The sequence below is a fragment of the Thamnophis sirtalis genome, unplaced genomic scaffold (genome assembly GCF_051295495.1).
Source record: "Thamnophis sirtalis isolate CommonGarterSnake01/CBP01778 unplaced genomic scaffold, rThaSir2_p1.2 scaffold_4, whole genome shotgun sequence".
Lineage (NCBI taxonomy): Eukaryota > Metazoa > Chordata > Lepidosauria > Squamata > Natricidae > Thamnophis > Thamnophis sirtalis.
Window position 1 is genome coordinate 7,448,685 of NW_028261384.1, and position 26,516 is coordinate 7,475,200.

Genomic DNA, 26,516 nt, shown 5'->3' on the forward strand with positions numbered 1-26,516 from the left:
GTGTTTAACTTGGTTTGTCCTCCCTCCCTTTGAACTGTGAGCCGCCCTGAGTCCCCCCAGGGAAAAGGGCAGCATACAAATAAAATACCTATACCTATACCTATACCTATACCTATCAGTACTAAAAGTGCAAACCCCATTCCTTACCAGTACTGATGATGTTATCTAATTGGGTCACGAAACAGCTGCAAGAAAACAACCAAGCTCCGAGAGCATCAAGGGCTCCATAGTTCTCCTCCTTCTCCTCCACAAATCTCATTCCTTCCTAGCACTGATGCCTAGTTGGGTAATGAAACATCTGTAGGAAAACAGCTAAGGCCAGAGAGCCCCACAGTTCTCCTCCTCCTCTTCCCCTGCTTCCTGCTGCTGCTCCTCCTCTCCACAAACTCCACTCCCTTGTAGCACTGATGATACTACCTAGATGGGTCATGAAACGCCTGCAAGTTCAGAGAGAGCACCCCTCATTTCATCCCTGAACTGCAAATATTTTCCTTTATTGATGCTATGTATTAGTCTCCTCCTAATCTATTTTTCTGGCAATAGGAACAGTTAGAAACTGTAGGCAAGAATTATGCCAATTGCACATTTTACAGATTACACATTTTGGAGAAGGTAACTCATCTTCTCAGTTATCTGTTCTTTTCAGTGATTGGGTCTAATTGCTGTAATATCTTAATATTACATTTAATATTGTTTTAATATTCCTTTAACATTTTATCTCATTTATTGCAATGTGTATATTATATGTTTATATTTGCGCTTGTAGGCACAATGCGTTTTATTAGTGTTGTATATCAGTGATTCCATGACCTCTGTAGATGCCATGGTAGGCTAAGTAAACATACATTTGGGTCTAATACTTTTGCCAGTACAAAACCCTCCATTTTTTTATGGAGATGCATGAAAAACATTTCTACGTTTCTAAAGATTCTTTGTTAATCCACTGTGCCAACCTTCCATGTTTGATGCACTCTAGGACCAAAATGAAAGTTATTTTGAGAAATTAGGGGTTGCAGAGAATGGCAATGTCCAATCTTTGCTGTGGGTTAGTTATCAGGATGTTGTACATATTACACAATATACTTTGGGATTTCTTTTTCTTCAGGAGAGATACTTCTGACCGCAATATTATTTTCTAATCTGTTAAAACAAACCCTGAAACCTTCTAAAGGCAGCTGCCTCTTCTTCTTTTTTTAAACAGACTGATTTCTGTTTATTATTCATAGACATGGCATGCTTATCTTGCAAACTCTCATAATTAATTATTAAAATTATTAATTATTGAAAGCAAATAGTAAGCCAGTTTACCTCTTTCTCCCAGCTCCCCCTTTACTTCCTGTATCTAAAGCTGTCAGAGCATTTTGAGTCTCTTCTTGCCTCAGAAAGAAATAATGGATTTTAAATGCTTTTGCTCACGTGAGGATATTCCTTTCTGCTACCCTAAACGGTTATGACCATTGTGTGCTAATCACAAATCTCTTTCTCTCTCTTTCAGTCTCCCAGAGTGAAAGAATCCTTGCAGAACTCTGAGGTAAATTGTGAATCATGTACATTATATTAGAAATCTCCATTAAAACAGGGATTCTCCATCTCGGCAACTTGAAGACGCATGGATTTCTTGTCTTGTTGGGGAATTGTGGGAGTTTGAAGTCCAGATGTTGTAAAGTTGCCAAGGTTAGGAACCCCGGCATCTGTATAACAGAATAACTTGGAGCTCAATTGTTTTCAAAATTGATTGATTGTGTGCCATTAAGTTGATGTGTAAGCAACTACTATCTCTAACTTGGTTCTTCAGGGTCCCCCATTGCTGATGAGTCCATCCACCTTGCTGCTTTTTTCCTTCCTTCCTTCCTTCCTTCCTTCCTTCCTTCCTTCCTTCCTTCCTTCCTTCCTTCCTTCCTTCCTTCCTTCCTTCCTTCCTTCCTTCCCTCCTTTCCCAGCATTACAGTAAATCAGGCTTAATACTTAGTGATTACATAGGTAGATGTTCTATTCTGGGGTTTCAGATCTTCTAGTGGTGCTCCATGGCTGTTTTAATTGACTTTATCTACCTTACTGTTACTCAACCTTCACTCCCCTTCTTCCTTCCTGTGCCCCCCCCAGTATGGAGGATTTTTCAAAAGAGCTGGGTCTTCGGGGCATAGCCATCTATGCTTCATTGTTTTTCTGGCACATTGCAGAGGGCTGCAGATGTGGCCCCTTTGAATTCTGTGGTTCTGTGGTAATGCCCACACTTTTGCTGGTTGTACAAAGGCCATTTGGATTCCAGATTCGCTGATACATTTTTTTTTCCAGGTAGTTGGTGAAGATAAATGGTGGGATTCAATTTTTTTTAATACCACTTCTGTGGGTGTGGCTTGGTGGACGTGGCAGGGGAAGGATACTTTAAAATCCCCATTTCCTCCCCACTCCAGGGGACGGATACTGCAAAATCCCTATTTCCTCCAGATCAGCTGGGACTTGGGAGGCAGATGGGGGCCTGGCCAGTCAGAGGTGGTATTTATCTGTTCTCCAAACTACTCAAAATTTCCGCTACCGGTTCTCCAGAACTGGTGAGAACCTGCTGAATACCACCTCTGTTATTCCATCATCTGTATCCCATACAGCTAGTCCTCAACTTACAACAGCTAATTTAATGACCATTCAAAGTTACAGTGGCACTGAAAAAGTGGCTTTGACTGTTTTTCCAAATTTAATAACCGTTGCAACATCCCCGTGGTCATGTGATCAAAATCCAGGCGCTTGGCCACTGATTCATATATATGATGGTTGCGGTTTCCCAGGGTCATGTGATGATCCCTTTCGCGACTTTCTTACAAGCAAGTCAGTAGGGAAGCCAGGTTCACTTAACGACCGTGTGACTGCTGCAGTGATTCACTTGAGTAACCGCGGCAAGAAAAGTCCTAAAAATGGGGCGAAACTCACTTAACAAATGTTTTTCCTTATGACAGCAATTTTGGGGCTCAATGGTGGTCGTAAGTCGGAGACTACCTGTATCGTGCGGCAGTATTTCGTTAGTTCATTCATTCGTTTCGTTACAGCTGTTTCCATCAGCTGAGCCAACTGGACCTTTGCTCAACCTCCAAGACCAGCCTGCTGCTCAACTACCTCAGCCTGCAGGTCAGGTTCCTGCGCAACCTCCTGTTGCTGCCCTCGGTCCAGCCTCTCAGACCCCCGCCGCAGCTCCTTCGGCAGCACAGGTAAGGCCCAATGGGGAAGCTTAAAAGACAAAGGTAAAGTTTTCCCCACTGTCCAATCTGAATCTCTGCAGACTTTAAGGGTTCCACCACAAAACCGCGTTCGACTAAAGCGCGCTCGACGAAATCGCGTAACTGACGTCATCACAGGGCGACAACAGCGCAGAGACAGAAGCACGCTGTAAACGCTAAACCTAAAATTAACCCCTAAACCTAAAATTAACCCCCCTAAACCTAATCCTAAACCTAATCCTAAATCTAACCCTAACCCTAACCCTTAACCTAACCCTAAACCTAACCTTTAACCTAACCCTAACCCTAAACCTAACCCTAAACCTAACCCTTAACCTAACCCTAACCCTTAACCTAACCCTAAACCTAAACCTAAACCTAACCCTTAACCTAACCCTAAACCTTAACCTAACCCTAAACTTAACCCTAACCCTAACCCTTAACCTAACCCTAAAGCTAACCCTAAAGCTAACCCTAAAGCTAACCCTTACCTTAACTTGAATCGGCTTGCTTTCAAAGCGCTATTTAAAGCGCCCTTCTTTCTTCGCGCTCGCTGTTGTCGCCCTGTTGATGACGTCAGCGACGCGGTTTAATCGGGCGCGCTTTAGTTGAGCGCGGTTTTGTCGTGCCACGGACTTTAAGAGTCTGGAACAGTGGTGGGATTCAGTCGGTTCGCACCTATTCGGTTGCTAACTTTCCAGGCAGTTCGGAGAACCGGTTGTTGGAAGAAATCTCCTTTTGTTTTTTTCCCCACTTTACAGGGCTAATCCTGTAAGGAAGGCAGGAAGGAAACACTCTGGTGTTGTTTCTAGCCTCATCTTTGTTGACCTGCTTACAGAAACTGCCTCTCCAGTTAACCCTGATTACATTGGTTTAGTGGTTTTATTCAACTTGTATGCCGCCCTATTCCCGAGGGACTCAGGGCGGCTAACAAAACCGGAGGGGAAGGGAAACAATACAAAAGGAAAAGAAAACAAAGACAAACAACAATACAGAACCAATTTAAAAGGTCTCAACAAGCACACCAGTTCGAGTGGGGATGGAACTCAGCAGCCCCAGGCCTGCTGGAACAGCCAGGTCATAACGGCTTTACGGAAAGCCTGAAGGGTGGTGTGGGTCCGAATCTCCACGGGGAGATCATTCCAGAGGGCCGGAGCAGCCACAGAGAAGGCCCTCCTCCGAGTGGTCGACAGATGGAATTCGGAGGAGGCCTAGTCTGTGGGATCTAATGGGTCTTTGGGAGGTAATCGGCAGCAGGCGGTCTCTCAAGTACCCAGGTCATTGTAAGAGCTAAGGCGAAGCACCCATCGACGGGAGTGACGTTGAGTTGGCCACACCCACCCAGTCACGTGACCACTGAGCCCCGCCTACCCAGCTGGCCATTAGGGCAGAGAAGCGGTTGTTAAATTATTTGAATCCCACCACTGGTCTGGTATTTCCTTTTGCTCAGAGCTGTCAAGCTTTGTAAGAATCATTGAGATGATGGAAGCCTGGAGATAAACTTCCCCCTTCCCAAATAACAGCTTCAAGTCCCCCTTTTGGAAAATATCCGAAATAGAATAGAATATTTCCCTGCTCAAAATATTCTACTTCATGCGATTGTGACTAAGGAGATTCTCAGTCCTCCAGGTCATGGTTGTCCCAAAGGTGCTTTCTCAAGAGGCAACTGGATTTTCTGGTTTTCCTTGGAAGACGTTTTGCTTCTCATCCAAGAAGCTTCTTCAGCTCTGACCGGATGGAGGGGAAGGGAAGGATTTATGACCAGCTGTCCGCAAGGAGTATAAATTCTCCTTCAAAGAAAAACCAGAAAGCTCAGTTGCCTCTTGAAGGGGCATGTTACTGTGACCATTGCAAAATTGTCCAAAGATTGCTTTGCAGTCCCACAGGATGGGCCTCCTTCAGATGCTGTCAGCCAGACAATGCCAGCTGGCGGCTCCCCAGAGGAGGGCCTTCTCTGTGGCTGCTCCGACCCTTTGGAACGAGCTACCCTCAGAAATCCGGACCTTGCCCACTCTCATGGCCTTCAGCAAAACTGTGAAAACCTGGCTATTCCAGTAAACCTGGGGCTGTTGACCTCATTGTTGAGGTCCAACCCCGATCGTAACGAATGTATGGGTGTTGTTTCTAACATGTTTTTATTGTCATTTTTTTATTATTATTATTCTTTCTTCAATGTAAGCCGCCCGGAGTCCTCCGGGATTGGGTGGCCTATAAATCGATTTAATGGTTCCACCACAAATCCGCGAATCCCTTATCCGCGGAGACATAAGTGCGAAGACTAACTAGCGCTGTTCGAAGCGCTAAGGAAAAACGCGACCCTACCGCGATGACATAATCGCGGAGGGCAAATCCACGCATTCCCAAGCACTCAGTACCCTAAACCTAACCCTAAACCTAACCCTTAACCTAACCCTAACCCTAACCCTAAACCTAACCCTAAAACAAACCCTAAAACAAACCCCTAAACCTAATCCTAACCCTTACTTTAATTGAAATCGGCTTTCTGCCGCGGCGCCGTTTTAAAGAGCCCTTCTGTTGCCGCGCTGTTGTCGCGGCAGTGATGATGTCGCGGCTTTAGCGACACACTTATGTCTCCGCAGATAAGGGCTTCGCGGTTTTGTCGTGCCACGGATTTAATAAATAAATAATAAATAAATATCCGACTCAAGGGGGCAATATGCTCATCTCCATTTTTTAGCTGAGAGAGCCAGTTTTGTCTGAAGATGCTTCCATGGTTACATGCCATAACACACTGAACTCTGCTAATCTTCCCATTGAAGTGATATCTATTTTTTTTAAATTAATTTTTATTAAACAGTTGAAAAAAAAATGACCCCAAAAATATATATTTTTTGCAATTTCCTTCTGTACAACATTTCCACCTCAGAATACATCCATTGTAAATACACTTCTCCCCCCCACCCCGTCTTATTTCAGTTTTCTTTGTCAATGCATATGATACTATTATATACATTCCTTAATTTACAATCCTTCATTATGTACCATTTCCATTTATACACATTTGTTCATCTCTACCTGTACATTGATAATTTTTAATTCCTGTGTCTTCTTCATTTAGTGTTTCCTTAAGCTTTACCCCTGTCCTCTAGCCATTTGCAACACTCGCTCCATACGATATAATATTCCGTTTCCTCCTTATCTTTAATTTCTTTCATGAGTTCGTCCATCTCTGCACACTCTAACGCTTTCATTATAACATTCCCCTCTCTATGTTATATTATGAGCTGAGGTGGCGCAGTGGTTAGGGGCGCAGTACTGCAGGCCACTGCAGCTGACTGTTATCTGCAATCTCACCGGCTCAGGGTTGACTCAGCCTTCCATCCTTCCGAGGTGGGTGAAATGAGGACCTGGATTGTTGTTGGGGGCAATATGCTGACTCTGTAAACCGCTTAGAGAGGGCTGAAAGCCCTATGAAGCGGTATATAAGTCTAACTGCTATTGCTATTGCTATTATTCTTCCTTTTTTTCATATATTATTCTCACTGCTGTTATGGTAGGTATAATTAAATATTGTGGGATTTTTTGGGTCATATTTCCTTGTAGGTATTCCCAATAGAAATAATTCTGGTTTCATATCTATTTGCTGTTTAGTAATTTCTTCAAGCCGCTTTCTTATTCTATTCCAATATCATTTAGCCTTTGGGCATAACCACCACATGTGGTAATACATTCCTTGATTTTGCTTACATTTCCAACAATCCGGTGATAAGTGGTATTTATTTATCTACTTGCGTTTGCATCGGGGTGGGTTCCTGCCAGTTCTAACTTCTTCTATAGAAGAGGTTCTACAAATCTACAGTGCCGTTTAGAACCGGTTCCAGCTCCCTCCCCCTGCCCATCTGCCCATCATCAAGATGAAGAGCGAGAGGAGGAATCCTGGGAGTTGAAGTCCACAAGTCTTAAGGCTGTCAAGTTTGAACACCCCTGGGTTTTTTTCCCTAAAGGATTAGGGGTACAAGGGACTTGTAACTTGACAGCTTTAAGATTTTCCTGCTTCAAATGCCAGAATTTCTGAGCCAACATTTTGGTTGCTAAGCAAGAGCATTGTTAAGTGAGTTTCACCACATTTTACAAGTTGGCCACACCCACCCAGTCACATGGCCGGCAAGCCACTCCCACCAGGTCACATGGCTGGCAAGGCACTCCCACAAAGCAGGCTACACCTACAGAAGAGGTTCTAAAAAATTTTGAAACCCACCACTGGTTTGCATGCTTCAAACAGCTAGGTGGGCAGAAGCTGGGACAAGTATTGGAGCTCACCCCATCATGTGACATTCAGGTCTGGAACTCGAGCTGTTAGTGATCTTGAGTCCCTGAGCCATCATGCCATAATGACTCAATGGCTTCCCAAATGAAAGGGAAAATTGGTTTCAAATCTACTAAACTGATTTCTTCTAAATAATTCCAACTTTCCATTTAGAAACCGTTTCAGATCGTCCCCGACTTAAAATCAGTTGCTTAATGACTGTTTAAAGTTATGACAGACTTCTTCTCAAAATCTATTTACGACCCATTTTTGAAGTTTTAATGGCCACATACCCCATAGTCACATTATCACATTTTGCGTACTTGGTAACTGGCTCACCTTTATAGCTGTTTATAGCATCACGTGACCATTTTTGGGTGACTTTTTTGCCAGTCCCTGGCATTTATTTCCAGTTTCCAGCAAAAAAGATGTTTTTCTGCCACCCTGGACAGCTGCTAAAGATGGCCATTCCTACAGATTTGGATTAACCAAATTTGATAGTAGTAGTAGTAGTGTAGTAGTAATAGCAGCAGCAATAGCAGTTAGATTTATATACCGCTTCATAGGGCTTTCAGCCCTCTCTAAGCGGTTTACAGAGTCAGCATATTGCCCCCAACAACAATCCGGGTCCTCATTTTACCCACCTCGGAAGGATGGAAGGCTGAGTCAACCTTGAGCCTGGTGGGATTTGAACAGCCGAACTGCTGAACTGCAGTCAGCTGAAGTAGCCTGCAGTGCTGCATTTAACCACTGCGCCACCTTGGCTCTTATAGTAGTAATAATAATACAGTAGTAGTTGCAGTAGTACTACAGGTAATCCCCGCTTAACAACCGTAATTGGGATCAGTAATTCCATTGCTAAGTGAAGTGTTCATTAAGCAAACAACACATGATCAACCCATTTAGCTAGGGTACTCCCGATTGTGGTCATTTGACTAATCATTTACCATCATTAATCAAGGTATCATGTGATCAGGACTTGCAACTTCCTGCCGGCTTCCCCATTGACTTCAAAGTTGTCTGGGAAGATCACAAATGGCAATCATGTGACCATGAGCTGTTGCAAACAGTTGTAAATATGAATATGCCCAAATTATCACATAACCAAGAGGATGCTGTAAGAATTGTGTGCGTGCACCAGTCCTACGTCCTGTTTTTCAGCGCCTTCATAATTTCAAACAGTCGCTAAATGAATGGTCCATTAATCAAGGAACTGTTTGTAGTAGTATAATGAATAAATTTGTCTACTCCAGACTCCTGATAGATTCATAATGATTCATAATGCAATATAAAGGCAGTCTTTGATTTACTACAATTCAGCCCAAAAGTTCTGGAGACAGTTTTTAAGTAAAATTTACCCCATTTTATGGCCTTTCTGCCACAGTTGTTAAGTGAATCGCTGCATTTAGCAATAGCAGTTAGACTTATATACCGCTTCATGGGGCTTTCAGCCCTCTCTAAGCGATTTACAGAGTCAGCATGTTGCCCCCAACAACAATCCGGGTCCTCATTTCACCCACCTCGGAAGGATGGAAGGCTGAGTCAACCCTGAGCCGGTGAGATTTGAACAGCCAAACTGCAGAACTGCAGTCAGCTGAAGTGGCCTGCAGTGCTGCACTCTAACTGCTGCGCCACCTCGGCATTTGTTAAGTTAGTAACACGATTGTTAAGTGAATCTGGCTTGCACATTGATTTTGCTTGTCAGAAGTTCACAAAAACTGATCACATGACCTTGGCATGCTGCAACTGTCATAAATGTGAGTCAATTTTTAATCATATGACCATGGGGATGATGCAACAGTCATAAATATGAAAACCAGTCATAGGTCATTTCCCCCCCAGTGTTGTAACTTTAAACAGTCAGTAAATGAATAGTTGTAAGTTGAGGACTTCCTGAAATTTGTCTGCAGTACAAAACTTGCAATATATAAAATCAACCTTCCAAATAACAATATCAGTAGACAATTTTTTTTTTAATAAAAACTGGAAAGTTCTGATTACATGATATACAATTGCTACTCTTCCCCTCTTTTCCTCACCTCCTTCTTAGCGTCACACCAGTCATTGTGTCTTATCTCTTCTAGCAGGTTCCATTGATATTAGGATTCTAATTTCCATCATTCCCAGCTCACGCAGTGCTTTCTGGCCTAGCTTGACTATTATTTTGCTCTGCACCATGGGATTCTGTGCAGCAGTGCTACTTTCTGTTCACTTTGAGTGGGCCTTCTTCTTGTTAAAATTAATAAAAAGAGCATAACAAGGTTCTTTTTGTGCCAAAGATTAGAATGTGTCAAATCGCACACTGCAGCCAAAGAACAGAATAAATAAACCCCATGTGCTGATAGGGCTTCAGGGTCAAAATCCAGGCCAGTTGAGAATGATGCAACAAGAAAATCCCTTCCTGAATATTCTTCCAAATTTTATGGATTGACCAAGTGCTGGGCAAAACATGTTAAATGGGTAAAAAGCATTAAAACCCAGGAAGTTTTCATTTCGGGTCCAATTGAGAAACACCTCACTTTATTTATTTCTCAGCCTGCTTTTGAAATAATCAACTTAGTCTCTTTAGTTTTTTGAGAAGATAAATAGATCATTACAGGTAATCTTTGACTACCATATTTTTCAGAGTATAAGACGCACCTTTCCCCCCCTAAAAGAGTGTGGAAATGGTAGTGCGTCTTATACACCGAATACAGCCATTTTTGGCCTCCCGAAGCCCTACCCCCGCATCCCATTTTTGCAACAACAAAAAAAATGGGCTGTTTTTCGTAAAAACTGAGGCATTTTTGCCTTCCCCCAGCCCCCAGCAGCACTCTGCAGGCTTCAGCAGAGCTGGGGGAATGCAAAAAATGCCCCCGTTTTTGTGAAAAATGGCCAGTTTCCCGCTGTTTTTTTTGCAAAAACAGTGTTTTTGCTTTCTCCCAGCCCTGCTGAAGCCTGCAGAATGCTCCTGGGGGCTGGGGAGGACAAAAGCTTTTTTTCTTACTTACTTACTTCGAACTGGTGTGTCTTATAGTCTGAAAAATACTGTATTTGTTTAGTGACTGTTCAACGTTACAATGGAACTGGAAAGAATGACTTAGGAACAGTTTTTCCCACTTACTGCCATTGGAGCAGCCTCACCGTCACATGATCAAAATTCGGGCGTTTGGAAAATAGCATGTACTTATGACAGTTTTACTGTCCCAGCGTGATGTGATCATCATTCTCAACCTTCCCAATCTGCTTCCAACAAGCAAAGTCAATGAGGAAACCCAGATTCCTTAAACATGATTCAATCAACTGCAATATCACTTAACAACAACCGTGGCAAAAACAGTTTTCTAGATGGCATTTGCCACCAGCAAGATTGGCAAAGATGTTTAAAGATAAATCAGCTAAATGTTGGAAAGGTCATCAGCTACCTGGCTCGTATGGTGGACATATATAGAAACAAAAAAAAATATTGGACAAAAATACATACGTGGTTGGAAAAGATGATACAACAACATATTGACTTGAAACCTGAAATATTCCTGTTGGGGATTTTACCAGAAACTTAGAGCAAAGAAAATGCATATTTGCTTATCCATGTAACAACAGCAGCAGCAAGAATTGTATTTGTGCAAAACTGGAACAGTGAAGAGATTCATACAGAGAAGAACGTGATTAGGAACATATGAGAATGTGCAGAAATGAACAGATTAACACTGGTATTAAAGAGAAAGAATTGATTATTATACTATATGGGAATGATTTTATCGATGGTTAGATAATAAATATCAGAATTAGAAATAAAAGGAGATAAATAAAATATAGAAAATGTACTAATAGAGTTAAATAGATCAAGAAGAGGATTGCTATAATATTAGACATTTAAGGAATTGGTATTAAGCTAAGAATAGATTAAATAATGAATATGATTGCAAATTTTAATTGTTATTGCACAAAACATTTGAACTTAGATGACACACTGTTTAATGGAAGATGGACTGTTTGCATTAAAATAAAATAAAATAAAATAAAAACAACTGTGGCCAAAAAAAGTCATCAAATTGGGCCCAAATCACAACAGTTTTCTTGCTTAGCAATGGAAATTTTGGGTTCACTTGTAATCATAAGTTGAGATAGTAACTCTTTGTTTTCATGGATTTTTTTAAAATATCGTTTTCTCTTTTGATAAGGCACCTCCTGCACCTACAGCACAAGAAGAGCCCAAAATTCCAATCAGTCTCGTTCTACGATTAAGGTAAGCAGCCTAGGGATGAGAGAAAGCTAAACTGGTCCAGGGGCAGGGATGCTGGAAGTGGAGTGGGAAGATCCAGTGTTCTTCTTCTGACGTCATCCATTCAATCGTGTCTGACTCTTGGCAATTCAATGGGGCCCGTCTCTCCACCGCTTCCGATCTTGCAATGCTTTTTTGAGTTGTTCTGTGCTCTGGGTAGTGTCAGCTTTGAAGGTGTCCAGCCACCGTGTTCTTGGGGAGGCCTGGTTTCTTTTTACCACTAACTTTTCCCGACATAATTTCTTTCTCCAGTGAATTCCCCTGCATGACGTGGCCAAAGCAAGTGAGACACAGCTTTGTGATTTTTGCCTTCCAGCGACAGGTCTGGTGTTACGTACCCCAGGGATTTGCTTGTTAGTCGCCTTTGCTGTCCAAAGAATACGCTGGAGTCTTCTCCAGCACCGCAGCTCAAACAAATCCATTTTCTTCCTTCCTTGATTTTTTAAGGTCCAACTTTCACAACCCTAAGAGGCTATGCTTCTTATCCTCCCTAAACCTTACAAGCTCACTGGGTGTTAGGCCTGCAGCCATATTTCTTTTGGATTTTTGGCCTGCCACACTTTCTATTATTCTATTAGGCCTTTTCTGTTGTGCGAAAATGGGAGGGGGGGAATGTACGGAGTTGGGTGATATGTAGCCAAAGCAAAGTTCCTTCTAGAAAGCCAAGGTCATCCTTTGTCTCTGCACCTCTGGAACTGGATAGGTGGAAGTGCCAGCATGGCAGTGCGAGATTGGACCATGTGATGGACTGGTGGGTGTGGGGGCAAGTTCTTGAACTTCCAACTGGGTGGGGAAAACCGGGAAGCTTTCAGATTCAGGTTTTCCCAAATGTGCCAACTTGGCTCTCTTCATAAATTGGAACTTTGAGGAATCCTTTGCCTTGGACTCTGATTTAATTTTGGATACTATTTGGAACCCTGACGCTGGGTCCTTCTCTTTTACAAAACTAGTAAATTAAAAAAAACAACAACATCAACCCTGTCTACCAGTATGTGCTGGACCAATGACCACTTTGCAGTCAGATGGTTTGGATTAATATGTTCCATTGATATTTTATTTTATTCATGCGCTAGAGATTTGCAGCACTCTGATTCTAGATAAAGCATCCAGCACCCAAAATGTCTGCTCTGTGAATCCTGAGCCCCAAAATAAGATTCCTTGCATTGTGTTGGTTTCATTATGAGCTCAGGATAAAACAAAATGTTTTGTTCAATGTGCCTTTGAATTCCTTGCTAGAGAGAACAATTAACCCTCCCCTTGCCGTCATTCATCCTGGACCACAAAGTGCATCTTTGACCATCATTCATCCTTGACCACAAAGTGCATCTTTGACCATCATTCATCCTTGACCACAGTCATTGCAGAATTGTAGTTGTCATTGCACAACTACAATTCAACCCAAAATTTCTATTGCTAAATGAGTTGTTAAGTGAATTTTGCCCCACTTTTCGAGGACTACCTTTGTATAGGGGTAGGAGGAGAGTTTGGGCTGGATAAAATTAATTGTAGACTGTTCCCACGGATGCTGGTTCAAAAGGCCTACCTTGGGAATAAACATGGTTTCGTATTTGTTGCAGAATGTGATTTAATGTTTGTTTGTAAACACAGATGTTGATAATACCTAACTGTGCCTCTCCACCCTGGCAGGAATTCAAAAAAGGAGCTGAACGACATCCGATTTGAATTCACACCTGGAAGAGGTGAGGGGGGGGGATGAGAAACCTGTCTTTTACAACTTGTTGGTGACGATGTTTTGCTTGGTGGTCCTGTCCTGATTGGGTGGGTGCGGACTGTCCCGGCTGAAAAGAGGTTCCCTAAATACGGAGCAAAGATCGTGTCCCATGTTAGAGCAGTTTAGGAAATGGACCCAAATTTTCTGAAAAATGAATCCATAAGATTGACAGGATCTTTTCTGGATGCAGTCTCCCCAAAATGTTTTAAAGATGGACTGTTGGCTTGAAAGTTAAGAGTAAACCAGCTTGTACATACAATTTATAACAAAGACAAGGCACTAAAATCCTCATTATGTGCCTTTGATTTGGGATTTAATCTGAGCGTGCAGCTTCTCAGAGGCCTCTTGTCTTCCAGATGTCTTACTTGTATGACCATTTCCCATCTTGGCTGAGGATTATGGGAATTATAGAGGAGGAACTGTTTATCTCATTCCTGCGAATATTACCTGGTGCTGTGTAGCATCCTTTTGCCTTTCCAATTTCCGTAATCAATCACAGCTCACTCTCTCATGAAATACTGCAAACCTTTGCAGTGACTGTTAAGAAAAAAAAGAGAATATGTTCTTGCTTCCTGCCACAATACGTCTGAAGCAGATTGTAATGAAATGAAGGCAAAGTAATATACAGTATATAGGCAGTCCCCATTCAGTGTCATTGAATGAATGAATGAAGCTGAATAGAGACCATTTGTTCAGCCAACTGTTCAAGGTTACAATGGGGCTGAATAAAGAGACTTGCAACCGGTCCTCAAAATTGCTACCACCGCGGGGTCCTTGTAGTCGCGTGATTGTGATTTGGGCACTTGGCAACTGTTGTGCAATTTAGACAGTCACAACGCCCCATGGTCCCTTGATGGCCAGATTGCGACCTTCGCTGCCATCCTCTAATCAGCAGAGTCAATGGGGAAGTCTGCAGAAGGATTCAAGCTGTGATCATGTCACGTCTCACTTAATGACAGCCGCTGGAAATCCAGTTAAAAGTCAGGAAGGTCACGTGAGGTCCATTCTGCCGCCACGTTGCTCAGGAACAGAATTGCTGGTCCCAATTATGAGCCGAGGTGGTGCAGTGGGTAGAGTGCAGTATTGCAGGCCACTTCAGCTGACTGCTAGTTCAGTGGTTCAAATCTCACCAGGCTCAGGGTTGACTCAGCCTTCCATCCTTCCGAGGTGGGTAAAATGAGGACCCGGATTGTTGTTGGGGGCAATATGCTGACTCTGTAAACCGCTTAGAGAGGGCTGAGAGCCCTATGAAGCGGTATATAAGTCTAACTGCTATTGCTATTGCTAATTACCATCATTAAGCGAGGACTATAGGTAGCCCTAGACAACCATAATTGAACCCAAAATTTCTGTTGCTAAGCAAGGCAATTGTTTGCCCCATTTTATGACCTTTTTTGCTACAGTTGTTAAGCAAATTGCCGCAGTTGTTAAGTGAAGCATGCAGTCGTTAACCTAATCTGGCTCCCCCCCCCCATTGACTTTGCTTGTTGGAAGCCAGCTGGGAAGGTCACGGAAGGTGAGCAGCCGTCATAAATACACGACAGTTGCCAAGCACCTGAATTTTAATCACATGACCATGGGGATGCTGCATCAGTCGTGCGTGTGAAGACTGGTCAGAAGCCCCTCTCTTCAATGCCACTGTAACTTTGAACAGTCACTAAATGAATGGTTGTAAGTCGAGGACTATCTGCAAAACAGTGGTGGGTTCCTCTTCCCATCGCTACCGGTACGCTGCGCACGGAGCCGGGTGTCCTGGTCGTGCACGTGCGCTATGCATCCATGCGCATTCTACCGCCCCTACGACACCCAGCTGCTCGCCGGAGATCATGCAGGCGCTGTGCGCGCATGCGCAGCTGACCCAGTTGCTTTAAAAACAGGTATGGAAACGAGCCACCATACCAGTACGGCGGCCAGTGCTCCCGGCTACTACCGGTACGCCCATACCGGGCCGTACTGGCCAGAACCCACCACTGCCGTAAAACAATAAATTAAGATAGAATCGGATGCCTCCAGTGTATAAATGCTGAAATCGAAGATAGCATCTAGATGATTTATCTGTCTATAAAACAAAGACTGTTTCTCAATTATGGGGGGGGGGTGAAATTATACGCCCCTCAGAGAGGGTTCGCAATTTGGGAGTCCTCCTGGATCCCCAGCTGACTTTAGAACACCATTTGTCGGCTGTGACCAGGGGGACCTTTGCCCAGGTTCGCCTGGTGCACCAATTGCGACCCTACCTGGATCGGGAGGCCCTTCAGACAGTCACTCACGCCCTTGTGACCTCAAGACTGGATTACTGTAACGCGCTCTACATGGGGATGCCCTTGAAGAGTGTTCGAAGACTTCAGTTAGTCCAGAACGCAGCCGCGCGAGCGATCGTGGGTGCACCCAGGTACACCCACGTCACACCTATCCTCCGCGAGCTGCACTGGCTACCCATTAGTCTCCGGACTCGCTTCAAGGTGCTAGTCGTTACTTATAAAGCCCTACATAGCATTGGACCTGGGTACCTGAGAGACCGCCTCCTGCCAAATACCTCCCTAAGACCGATTAGTTCGCACAGACTAGGCCTCCTCCGGATCCCATCTGCCAGCCAACGCCGGCTGGGGACTCCCCGGGGGAGAGCCTTCTCTGTTGCAGCTCCAGCCCTCTAGAACGAGCTCCCCGTGGAGATCCGGACCCTTACTACTCTCCCGGCCTTCCGCAAAGCCACTAAGATCTGGCTGTTCCGGCAGGCTGGGGGGCTGTTGAAATAGCCACTGTAACTATGAATGTTGCGTATTTTAAACTGTTGTTTGTCTGTCTGTCTGTTTATCCCCTTCCTCTGTTTATTGTAAGCCGCCCGGAGTCCTTCGGGAGTGGGTGGCATACAAGACCTATCAATCAATCAATCAATCAATCAATCAATCAATCAATAACATAAATAAATTATGGTCTTTCCAGACACTGCAGATGGAGTATCGCAAGAACTCATCTCAGCTGGACTCGTGGATGGCAGAGATTTAGTCATAGGTAATATAACGCAAGCCTTACTGGGAAAAACAAATTACTTATATTTTTCATCCCTGTGCCAGTTTCTGCTGTTTTATTTTGCCTGTATACACAGCAGGGCAAACTGGCCTTCCTTTTGCCTGTATATTCTTGGCTGGTGCTGGAGGGAAATTTGTTCGTAAAGCTTAGATGCCCCTCGCTGAGTGTGTCTTCCCTATTGTTTCAGTTGCTGCGAACTTGCAAAAAATTGTGGAAGAGCCTCAGACGAACCGATCGGTCACTTTCAAGCTGGTATTTATGCTTTTATCCCCTTACTATTCAAATCTTTCTAAAAAGTTTGCTTCCGCTCTCAGCCTCTTTTGGGCGAAAACGGTGCGTTTATTCAGCTCAACAAAAAAACATTTGTCCTCTGCCAAATATTAAGCGCTGGATTAAAGCTGGTTTATTTCCGGATATCAAACGTGCTTGGATTTAGTTGAATGCCAGGCATGTTTTTATATCTTTTTGTTGAGCTGGTTATTGTTTCTAGCTTTGTAAATGTAGATCAGCTTTCCTTTATTGGAGGCGTTTCAGATTTGTAGAATTGGTTCCCCTAGGATATTTCCATGGCACGACAAAACCGCGCTCCACTAAAGTGCGCCCGATTAAACCGCATCGCTGACGTCATCAGCAGGGCGACAACAGCGACCGCGGAGAAAAAAGGGCGCTTTAAATAGCGCAAGCCGATTCAAGTTAAGGTAAGGGTTAGGTTTAAGGTTAGGTTAAGGGTTAGTGTTAGGGTTAGGTTAAGGGTTAGGGTTAGGTTTAGGGTTAGGGTTAGGTTAAGAGTTAGGTTTAGGGTTAGGTTAAGGGTTAGGGTTAGCGTTAGGTTAAGGGTTAGGTTAAGGGTTAGGTTTAGGGTTAGGTTAAGGGTTAGGTTTAGGGTTAGGGTTAGGTTTAGGGTTAGGTTTAGGATTAGGTTTAGGGGGGTTAGGTTTAGGTTTAAGGGTTAATTTTAGTTTTAGTGTTTACAGCATGCTTTCTTCGTCGCACTGTGATGACGTCAGCTACGCAGTTTCATCGAGCGTGCTTTAGTCGAACGCGGTTTTGTGGTGGAACCGATATTTCAACCACCATTGTCACTGCTGGGGATTCAGTTTGCTGAAGTCCATAGATCTGGAATAGGGCCCAAAATGGAGAAGACGGAATAACTGAGTCCGAAGGGGCTTTGGAGGTCTTCTAGTCCAGTCTCCTGCTCAAAACAGGAGACCCTGCACAATTATGAACAGGTGGCTGTCCAATCTCTCCTTGAAAACTTTCAGTGATGGAACACACACAAATTGTGGGAACAAGCCATTCCACTGTTTTAATTATTCACACTCAGGAAGTTCCTCCTTAGTTCTGGGATATGCTTCTCTCTCTGACTGGTTTCCTTCCATTGCTTCTTGTCCTGCCTTCTGGTGCTTTGGAGAAGAGGTTGACCTCCTCTTCTTTGGGGCAGCCCCTCAACTCTGCTTTCGTGTCCCCCCCTAGTCCTTTTTTTCATTAAGCTAGGCAAACATATCCAATTCCTGCAATCGCTGTTCATATGTTTTAGCCTCCAGTCCCTTAATCATCTTTGTTGCTCTTCTCTGCACTCTTTCTAGAGTCTCCACATCTTTTTATATCACGGCGACCAAAACTGGATCCCGTATTCCAAGTGTGGCCTTACCAAGGCATTATAAATTGGTGCTAACACTTCACGTCATCTTGATTCCATCACTCCCTTAATGCAGCCTAGGACTGCCTTCGGCTTTTTTGACAACTGCAGCACACTGGTGGCTCATATTTAATTGATTGTCCACTTAAGACCCCTTTAGACCTTTTAAAAGAAGCAGAGTTGATAAATAAGAGCCCCTCTCATATTGCTGTGCTAAGTTTTTTCTAGCTAACCACCACTGGTGAACTAAAGGAATTGCTGGCTTTTTTTTTTTTTGAAGTGTGCTACAGGTAGTCCTCACTTAATGTCCACACTTGGGCCCAGAAGCTCCGTCACTAAGTGACATCATTAAGTGCAATATCACATGACTGCGCTACTTAATGATGACAATTTCGATAATCCCAGTTGCCATTAAATGAGGGTCTCATGTGACCGTAACTTGGGACTTCCCCATTGATTTTGCTTATCGGAAGCTGGCAGGAAAGGTCACAAATTTTAGTCATGTGGCTACCGAGGTCACATTCAGGCACTCAGCAACCACCATTTGCAGCCACAACTATAAGGCTTCCACTACAAGAGACATCCTGGAAGGATGGATGTGTGAGGAAGAATGAAAAAGGAATGAAGATTAGTCAGAAGCATTTGAACCGGGCTTAATTGGGAAACAGACTTAATGTACTAAGGCAGCCATGCGAAATCCACAGCAAACAGAAATCGACATGCTCGTTTAAGAACTCACTGGTCAACAAATACGTTTGTTTCCAGTCATCCATTGTAGGAGAAGAGCAAGCAGAGACTAAGGTAGAGTTCAGCACATCATTAGCTTAGAGTCGTTACTGTAGGAGATGCCCAGGCTGAGCCCAAGGGAGGAGTCAAACATATCATCAGTCCCGAGTCCCTTCGTGCCAGTGGTGGGTTTCAAAAATTGTTCGAACCTACTCTGTGGGTGTGGCCTCCTTTGTAGGAGTGGCTTGCTGCCCATGTGAACGGATGGGAGTGGCTTGCCGCCCCTGTGACCGGATATGAAGATGCCGACGACACTTGTAAGAACCACCTTAAATTACCTCACACACAGCACTGGCATGCATGAGAATAGGATGTAAACTTGTTTTTTTAAAGGCATCTTTGGTTCGCGTTAAAACAACTTCAACACACGCAATGTTCTGATTGCACCACAAACGCAGTAGTCATCCTTACCTTTCACAGAGGCACTGAGTTTTATAAATATGAGCATGATAGTGTAGAATAATCATATCCAAGGACCCAGTGGTGGGTTTCAAAAAAATTTGGAACCTCTTCTGTAGGTGTGGCCTGCTTTCCGGGTCCACTGGTGGAACCTCTTCTAACCGGTTCGGTAGATTTGACGAACCGGTTCTACCGAATAGGTGCGAAGTGGTAGGAACCCACCTCTGCTTGGTCCCCTTAAGAGATCTAACTTCAGTCCACCTTGAATTCTTTTGGCTCTTATCTACTGCCAATTTCCTTTGACTATTCAGTTGTTTCTTGTAGACAGTATTAGTATACAATAAAACTACATTTGAACTCTCTGAATTCCTGATTTTCCTGTGCTTGACAGTTACATCACCACCAAATGCAATCCTTCTTGAAATTTGTTGACCGTAACTGTCACCTATTTAATACTGAACTTTAGTTGACTAGATTCTTGAGCGTTAAATCTTTGAACTGCAATTTACCGTATGGTCATGATCCTTTGCATCTGACTTCAATTTAGTTCTTGGTGCTCTCTGAGCTTGGTTGTTTTCTTGCAGATGTGATTTCTTGCAGCATCACTAGTGCTATGTCAGTGCTAACCTCGCTAGCACCGATGATGTTACTTAGTTTGGGGTAATGAAACGTCTGCAAGAAAACAGCCAAGCTCAGAGAGCACCAAGGACCCCTCATTTCAACCCTGCGTTACAAATATTCTCCTTCATTAATCTAGTCAAATAATTCAAGATTAATGTCAAGCACAAAGGATCAGGACCATAGTTGCAGTTCAGAAAGAATTTATTTGTCAAACTTATGGACAAGAATCTAATCAACTGAAGTTCAGTACTAAACTGGCGAAGAGACGGGTCAACTAAATTCAAGTTGGACTTAGATCTTTGAAGCAGATTCACAAAGGAAGCAGTCTCACAAGATACTGTATTTTTCGGAGTATAAGACGCACCGGAGTATAAGACGCACCAAGGTTTTGAAAAGGATTTTTTTTTAAAAAAAAAAAGTTTTGCACTCTGCAAATCTCCCAAAAAGGCCAGTTTTTTGCTAAAATGAGGCTGTTTTTTTAGAAAAGGGCATGAATAGCCCTTAGGAGGCTTATAGAGTACTGGAGGGTGCCCCCCCCAAGCAAAAAAATGGCCCATTCTTTGCGAAAATGGGCCCGTTTATGTCAAGAAAAAGGGCATGGATAGTTTGTAGGAGGCTTTCAGAGAGCTTTTGGGGCTGGAGGGGCAAAAATGAGCAAAAAAAAAGACCCATTTTTCACTCATTTCTGCCCTCCCCAGCCCCCAGGAGCACTCTAGAAGCCCCCTATAGGCTATGTATGGCCATTTTTGCAAAGGGGGTAGGGTTTTGGGAGGCAAAAAATGCTGTATTCGGTGTATAAGACGCACCCAGATTTTCAGCCTGTTTTTTGAGGGAAAAAGATCCATCTTATACTCCGAAAAATATGGCAGTTCATTCTTTTGAAGGTTACACAGAATATCAACTTTAATGGAGACTAACATCACAGCCTGAGTGTCTCCATTAAAGGGGATATATTTTCATTACACAAAGTAATTTTTCACTTACTACGAAACCTGGAGATTCTTTATTTGTACTTCCATTCTCCCCCTGTGTCAGCCCTGCCAGGACTGTGCTGCTTTTATCTTAAAGCAAGTCCTGGATTTACAACAGTTTGTTTTGTGAAGGTTTGAAATTACAATGGTATTTTTTTTAAAAAGTGACTTATGGCTGTTTTTCACACTTAACAACCCATGGTCATGTGATCAAAATTTGGCCGCTTGGCAACTGACATGTGCATATGACGGTTGCAGTGTCCTTGGGGAGGGGGGTGTCATGTGATTCCCCCTTAGAGACCTTACATCCAAAGTCAAAGGGGAAACCAGGTTCACAACAATTGTGTTACTAACTTAACTACTGCAACTCTCTTACTTAGCCACAGAACTTTTGGGCTCAAATTGCGGCCATAAGTTGAGGAATACCTCTAGTTATGCAGTCTTGCAAACCTGAGTGTTTGTCATCCCTCCCTCCCTTTATCTTTGTGAGAACTAGGCAAGATTTTCTTAAATTTCCTGATCTGGACTCATTTTCCCTTTTTTTAACCTGACTCTGGTCTTGATTGTAGCTTTGCCTCCTGTCCCTCAAGGCCGTTCTCTCTGTCCTTCAAATGTCCTGGTAAAATAATGGATTCCGTCTCCTTGCCTTTCAGGCATCAGGCGTGGAAGCATCCGAAATCCCCGATGATGGCAAACTTATTGGATTTGCTCAGCTCAGCATCAACTAAAACAACACTCCCCGCTTATGGTCGCAACCCATAGGTGCAACGTACGAATACTTCTGTTGGCCAAAAAAAAAAGCGAAACCACTCCTGCCAAAGAACCAAACCTACGGGCCCTCCTCGTTCTTAGAAGCTTTAACTTCATTTGTTCCCAAGTAGCATCAAGGAGGTTTACAACACTACTGCCTTGGAGGCATTTGGCTTCTGTTCCACCCACCCACCCGCTGATTTTGCATTTCCTGCCTCTCAATTTTACCCCTCCCTTCCTTCCTTCTCTCCAACCCTCCTCTCTCCCATCCTCCCTTCTTTCCCTCCTTTCCCTCCCTTTGCGTCTTCCCTTCCTCCTTTCCTTCCCTCCCTTCCTTCTTTCCTTCCCTCCCTCCCTCCTTTCCGTCCCTCCCTCCTTTCCTTCCCTCCCTTCCTTTTTTCCTTCCCTCCCTCCTTTCCTTCCCTCCCTTCCTCCTTTCCTTTCCTCCCTCCTTTCCTTCCCTCCCTCCCTCCTTTCCTTCCCTCCCTCCTTTCCTTCCCTCCCTCCCTCCTTTCCTTCCCTCCCTCCTTTCTTTACTTCCCTCCCTCCTTTCCTTCCCTCCCTCCCTCCTTTCTTCCCTTCCTCCCTCCTTCCCTCCTTCCTTTCCTTCCCTCCCTCCCTTTACTTCTTTCCTTCTTTTTGTCCTTCCTTCCCTCCCTCCCTTTTTTCCTTCCCTTCCTCCCTCTCTTGCTCTTCTCTTTCGTTCCTCCCTCCCTTTTCTGTCCTTCCTTCCTTCCCTTCCTCCCTTCTTCCTTCCCTCCCTTCCTCGCTTGCTCTTCTCTTTCGTTCCTCCCTCCCTTTTCTGTCCTTCCTTCCTTCCCTTCCTCCCTCCTTCCTTCCCTCCCTTCCTCGCTTGCTCTTCTCTTTTGTTCCTCCCTCCCTTTTCTGTCCTTCCTTCCTTCCTTCCTTCCTTCCTTCCTTCCTTCCTCTCTCCCTCCCTTTTTCCTTTCCTTTTTGTCCTTCCTTCCCTCCCTTCTTTCCTTCCCTTCCTCCCTCTCTCGCTGTTCTCTTTCCTTCCTCCCTCCCTCCCTTTTTCTGTCCATCCTTCCCTCCCTTCCTCCCTCTCTCATTCCCCCCCTTCTTCCCTGCCTCCTCCCCCTGCATGCTTGTACTTATTATTGCCTTAACTCAGCCTTCCCCAGCTGAGTGCCCACTAATTAGGCTGTGCCTACAACTCTCGGCTTTATAGCCAAGGGGGCTGGGAATTCCAGGGGGGGTCTTGGGATATATACCAGAGGACCATCTGGTTGGGAATGTCTGCCTTAACTATTTAAAAACTAAACAAAAATAGAAACATTACCACTGAGTACGAAAGAAGGGTTTCGCTGCTCTTAATAATTGTCCTGATGTGATGGGTTGGATCGTTTTTTTGCCTGCCTGGTAAAGACATTTTGATTTGTGGTCCATCTAACTGGATAGGTATCTTCAAAAACAAAAAACAAAAAACTAGAAAATAATGGAAGCTGTTGTGGAGTGTCAGAATACAGGTTGAATTTACTGTGGAAAACTGAGTGAAGCCTTGAATAAGTGAAATCCTTTGGTTTAAGCAACCTTTTCTATATTCAGAATTGCTTGGCCTGAGATGAAAACTAGCCTTAATTTCCCCCCCTTCTATTTTGCAAACACGTTATGGGTGAAGAAACGCCATGTTTCTGTGTAGCTGTGTTTCCTCCATCGTCAATTGGCTGCCTCGCTGGGCTTTCTCCCCACTCGCCCTGTGCTCGTAGGCTTCCAAAATTACAGACACAACGATTGAAACATCTGGTGCCAAAAACGTTTTCTTCATCCTAATCTAAGCAGCTTTGACAATTGCAGGAATGGATAGACCGGGAGCAATTCTGGGGCAAGAGGCAGAGACCCTACATAGAAACTCGCCTCCCATCAGGCCAAAGGGAGGATTTTGCAGCTTACAGGACCAGATGTCCCATTCCAAATATCGATATGGTGTACGTTTCCTCATCTCTCTCTTCTTATTTCATTCTGGAAGTTGCTTACGCTCAATTGGTTATCTGGACAAAAAATGGAGAGTGGCACAGCCAGCACGGATATTCCTCAACACGGAACTTTTCTCAGAAAACAAAATTTCAGTCTTTCTGTTTTATCCTTTGGTTGCCTGGCTTCCAACTCTTCTGCAAATATCCCTGAAAAAATCCCTTGGTGGAAAACAATTTTCTCTTGTTTTCCACCAAGAGAAATCTACCCCATTACCCTGAAATAATTTCCAGCTTCCTTAAAACTCTCGCAATCTGAATCCTCAGAAAATCTGAGGCTCTGACAGAAGATTTAAGGTGCAGCCTACTTTATGCCGATTTCTTGCGGAAGAATCTCTGGTTAGTCTACATGATTTTCTCGTCCTTCTGGTTTGTCTCTGCAATTGGTTTTTTTGGTGAAGAGATTCCTGTGCAAAGTAGGTTGTTGAGATTGTCTCGCAAGTTGCTACTAGTAGTTAAAGGCCACCAGGTGTGGTTCATTGTGACCATTCGTAAAACCAAATGTCCTTTGATGTGGACGGAGGGGAAATCGATCGTATGGACTGGCCATTAGGAAGTCTGTAAACATGAGTCTTTCTATCACCGGCCACTGCAGGTGGTTTCCTGATTCCCATTTTAATCTCTCCCCCCCCCAAAAAAAAACCCCACTTATTTCATTTTAAAAATCCTTTTATCTTTCTTATGTCCTCCTTCCTTTATAGAGTGGTACATATGGAACTGCTCCTGCTCAGTTTTTACAGCAATAAATGAAATTGCCAGTTTAAAGACATAGCTGGCAAAGTCAATTTTCTATCTTTGCTGCACTGCTTGGAATCTGCCAATAGTAAGGTGTTTTGTTTGTTTTTTTAAAGAAAAAAAAAACACTGCTCACATATCAAAAGTTTGGTCAACATTAGGGTAAATGAAGCCACTATAACTCATATTTAGTGTTTGTTTGTTTTTTTAAGACAATATTAGTATCTGGGTTGTTGTTGTTTTTTTTTCCTTTCCGTTGTTTTGGATTTTTAACCTATAAGTTATATATTTAGTTTGGGGAGAAAAGAAACATTTATAATGCACTATGTGAACAATAAAATGCTAATGGATTTTTTTTCCCTTGCCATTCTATAGCAGCCATTCCCCACACCCCCACACCCCCTCCAGCTTATGTGTATCACTGCTTAGCTTTGAAGTGTTTTGTACCTCCACATTGTTTTCGCCTTAATATTAATTTGGATAGCAAACCAATGGAATTAAGTCTCATCCCTGGATGTAGCGTTTTAGTAAGGTAGGGTGTGGGCCCCCAGTGAAATGATTATGAACTGTTTTTATAATGCCCCTCCTCCTCCTCCTCTTGTTTCAATTACTATAGTTGAACCACCATGACACTTAAGCCTCCAAACCTGGTTTTTAGCTCAGGTTAAGGACAGCGATAAATGCCCTCGCAACATGTTGTGGAAGGCTGGGAGGGGAGCTGTTATACGCCCTCACTTATGTCCGCATTGAATCTCCCGAGAGGGTTGAAGTTAGCGCCTCACGCTGGCTCCCTCGGGGCGAGTGGAAAACATGGAGGCTGGGATTCTCAAGTTTTCTGACGCAATAATTTTCCCTCTCCCAAGCAGCAACGAAAGCCCGGTTATTGCTTCATATATTTGTTGTTCACCTCTAATTTTTGTTTTGGCTAGATCTGCTCATAGGTCATTAGCAGACCTGCTCCAGATGTGGACATCTATGGAAGAAAAGATTTGAAAATGAGAAATGTTTAGACAGCAGCCGTGGGGGTGGGAAATGGTGGATGTTTGCGGGGCGGGGGGAAGTGCTACTCGGGCTGTGTCCTTTTGTGTCTATGTGTGACCTCCCCAAAACTTCCAAATTTTCTCACCCTGGCGCATACGCGCAAGCAAGCTATGGTATATCCTTGAATGAAACCCGGAGATCATTTTCTCGATTTTCCCCTTCAGGAGGGGCGGAAGTCAACCATTCTTGGCCCACTGTTTGGGATAGGCCTCACCTGGATGAGGGAAGCGGCTCTCGGAGGCTCCGCGAGACGATGGTCTCCCCAAACTTCTGCTTCTGGTTGGCCAGAAGTTCTCTGGAGCCAGTGATGTTATTGTCACTACAGTGCACAGCCCTAGTCCCAATATCCATGCGCAGGTGCGATCATGTGGAAAGAGGATCTCTTGCTGAAATGGGGTGGTGGTGGTGGTGGTGGTGGTGGCGGCGGCCCTGAATTGGGGTACCCCAAGATGGCAGATGAGCAGCTTAAGGAGAAATGGGTTCCACCACAAAACCGCGGAGTACAAAATCGCGCTCGACGAAAGCGCGCATTTGACGTCATCACAGCGCGACGAAAACATCACGCTGTGATCGAAGAATGTAAAAATAAAGCGAAAACCTTACCCTAACCCCCCCAAACCTAACCCTTAACCTAACCCTAAATCTAACCCTAAACCTAACCGTTAACGTAACGCTAAACCTAACGCTAACCCTTAACCTAACGCTAAACGTAACGCTAACGCTCTAAACCTAACCCTAACCCTAAACCTAACCCTTACCTTTATGTGAATCGGCTTGCTTTAATTTTAATTTTATTTCGATTTTTAATTTTTTTCGTCGCGCTGTGATGACGTCACATGCGCGCTTTCGTCGAGCGCGATTTTGTCCTCCGCGGTTTTGACGGGTCACGGGAGAAATGTAGCCATCCCTTTGATTTCATCCCATCTTCAGCTACAGAGACCAAATAATTTTGGTACAGTATTAAATCATTTGGCCTGCATGCTATGCGTACCTTTGAATCCACTATATCTTTGATGCAGTATCTATTTATTTATTCATCTCTGTCTAATCCAGGTCTGGCAGACAAAGAGTATCCCTAATG

The 26,516-nt window shown here is 43.8% G+C and overlaps 1 protein-coding gene across 1 annotated transcript in view; it reads left to right on the forward strand.

The window, feature by feature from the left end:
* Positions 1-22,159, forward strand: part of OXSR1 (oxidative stress responsive kinase 1) — a 101,006-nt gene extending 78,847 nt beyond the window's left edge. Inside the window, exons 12-18 of the mRNA XM_087712428.1 lie at positions 1,496-1,531; positions 3,042-3,200; positions 11,640-11,704; positions 13,388-13,440; positions 16,416-16,484; positions 16,690-16,754; positions 21,572-22,159. Coding sequence (XP_087568554.1) covers positions 1,496-1,531; positions 3,042-3,200; positions 11,640-11,704; positions 13,388-13,440; positions 16,416-16,484; positions 16,690-16,754; positions 21,572-21,646 — 522 coding nt within the window. The 3' untranslated portion in view covers positions 21,647-22,159. The remainder of the gene's footprint in view (positions 1-1,495; positions 1,532-3,041; positions 3,201-11,639; positions 11,705-13,387; positions 13,441-16,415; positions 16,485-16,689; positions 16,755-21,571) is intronic.
* The last annotated feature ends 4,357 nt before the right edge of the window (positions 22,160-26,516 follow it).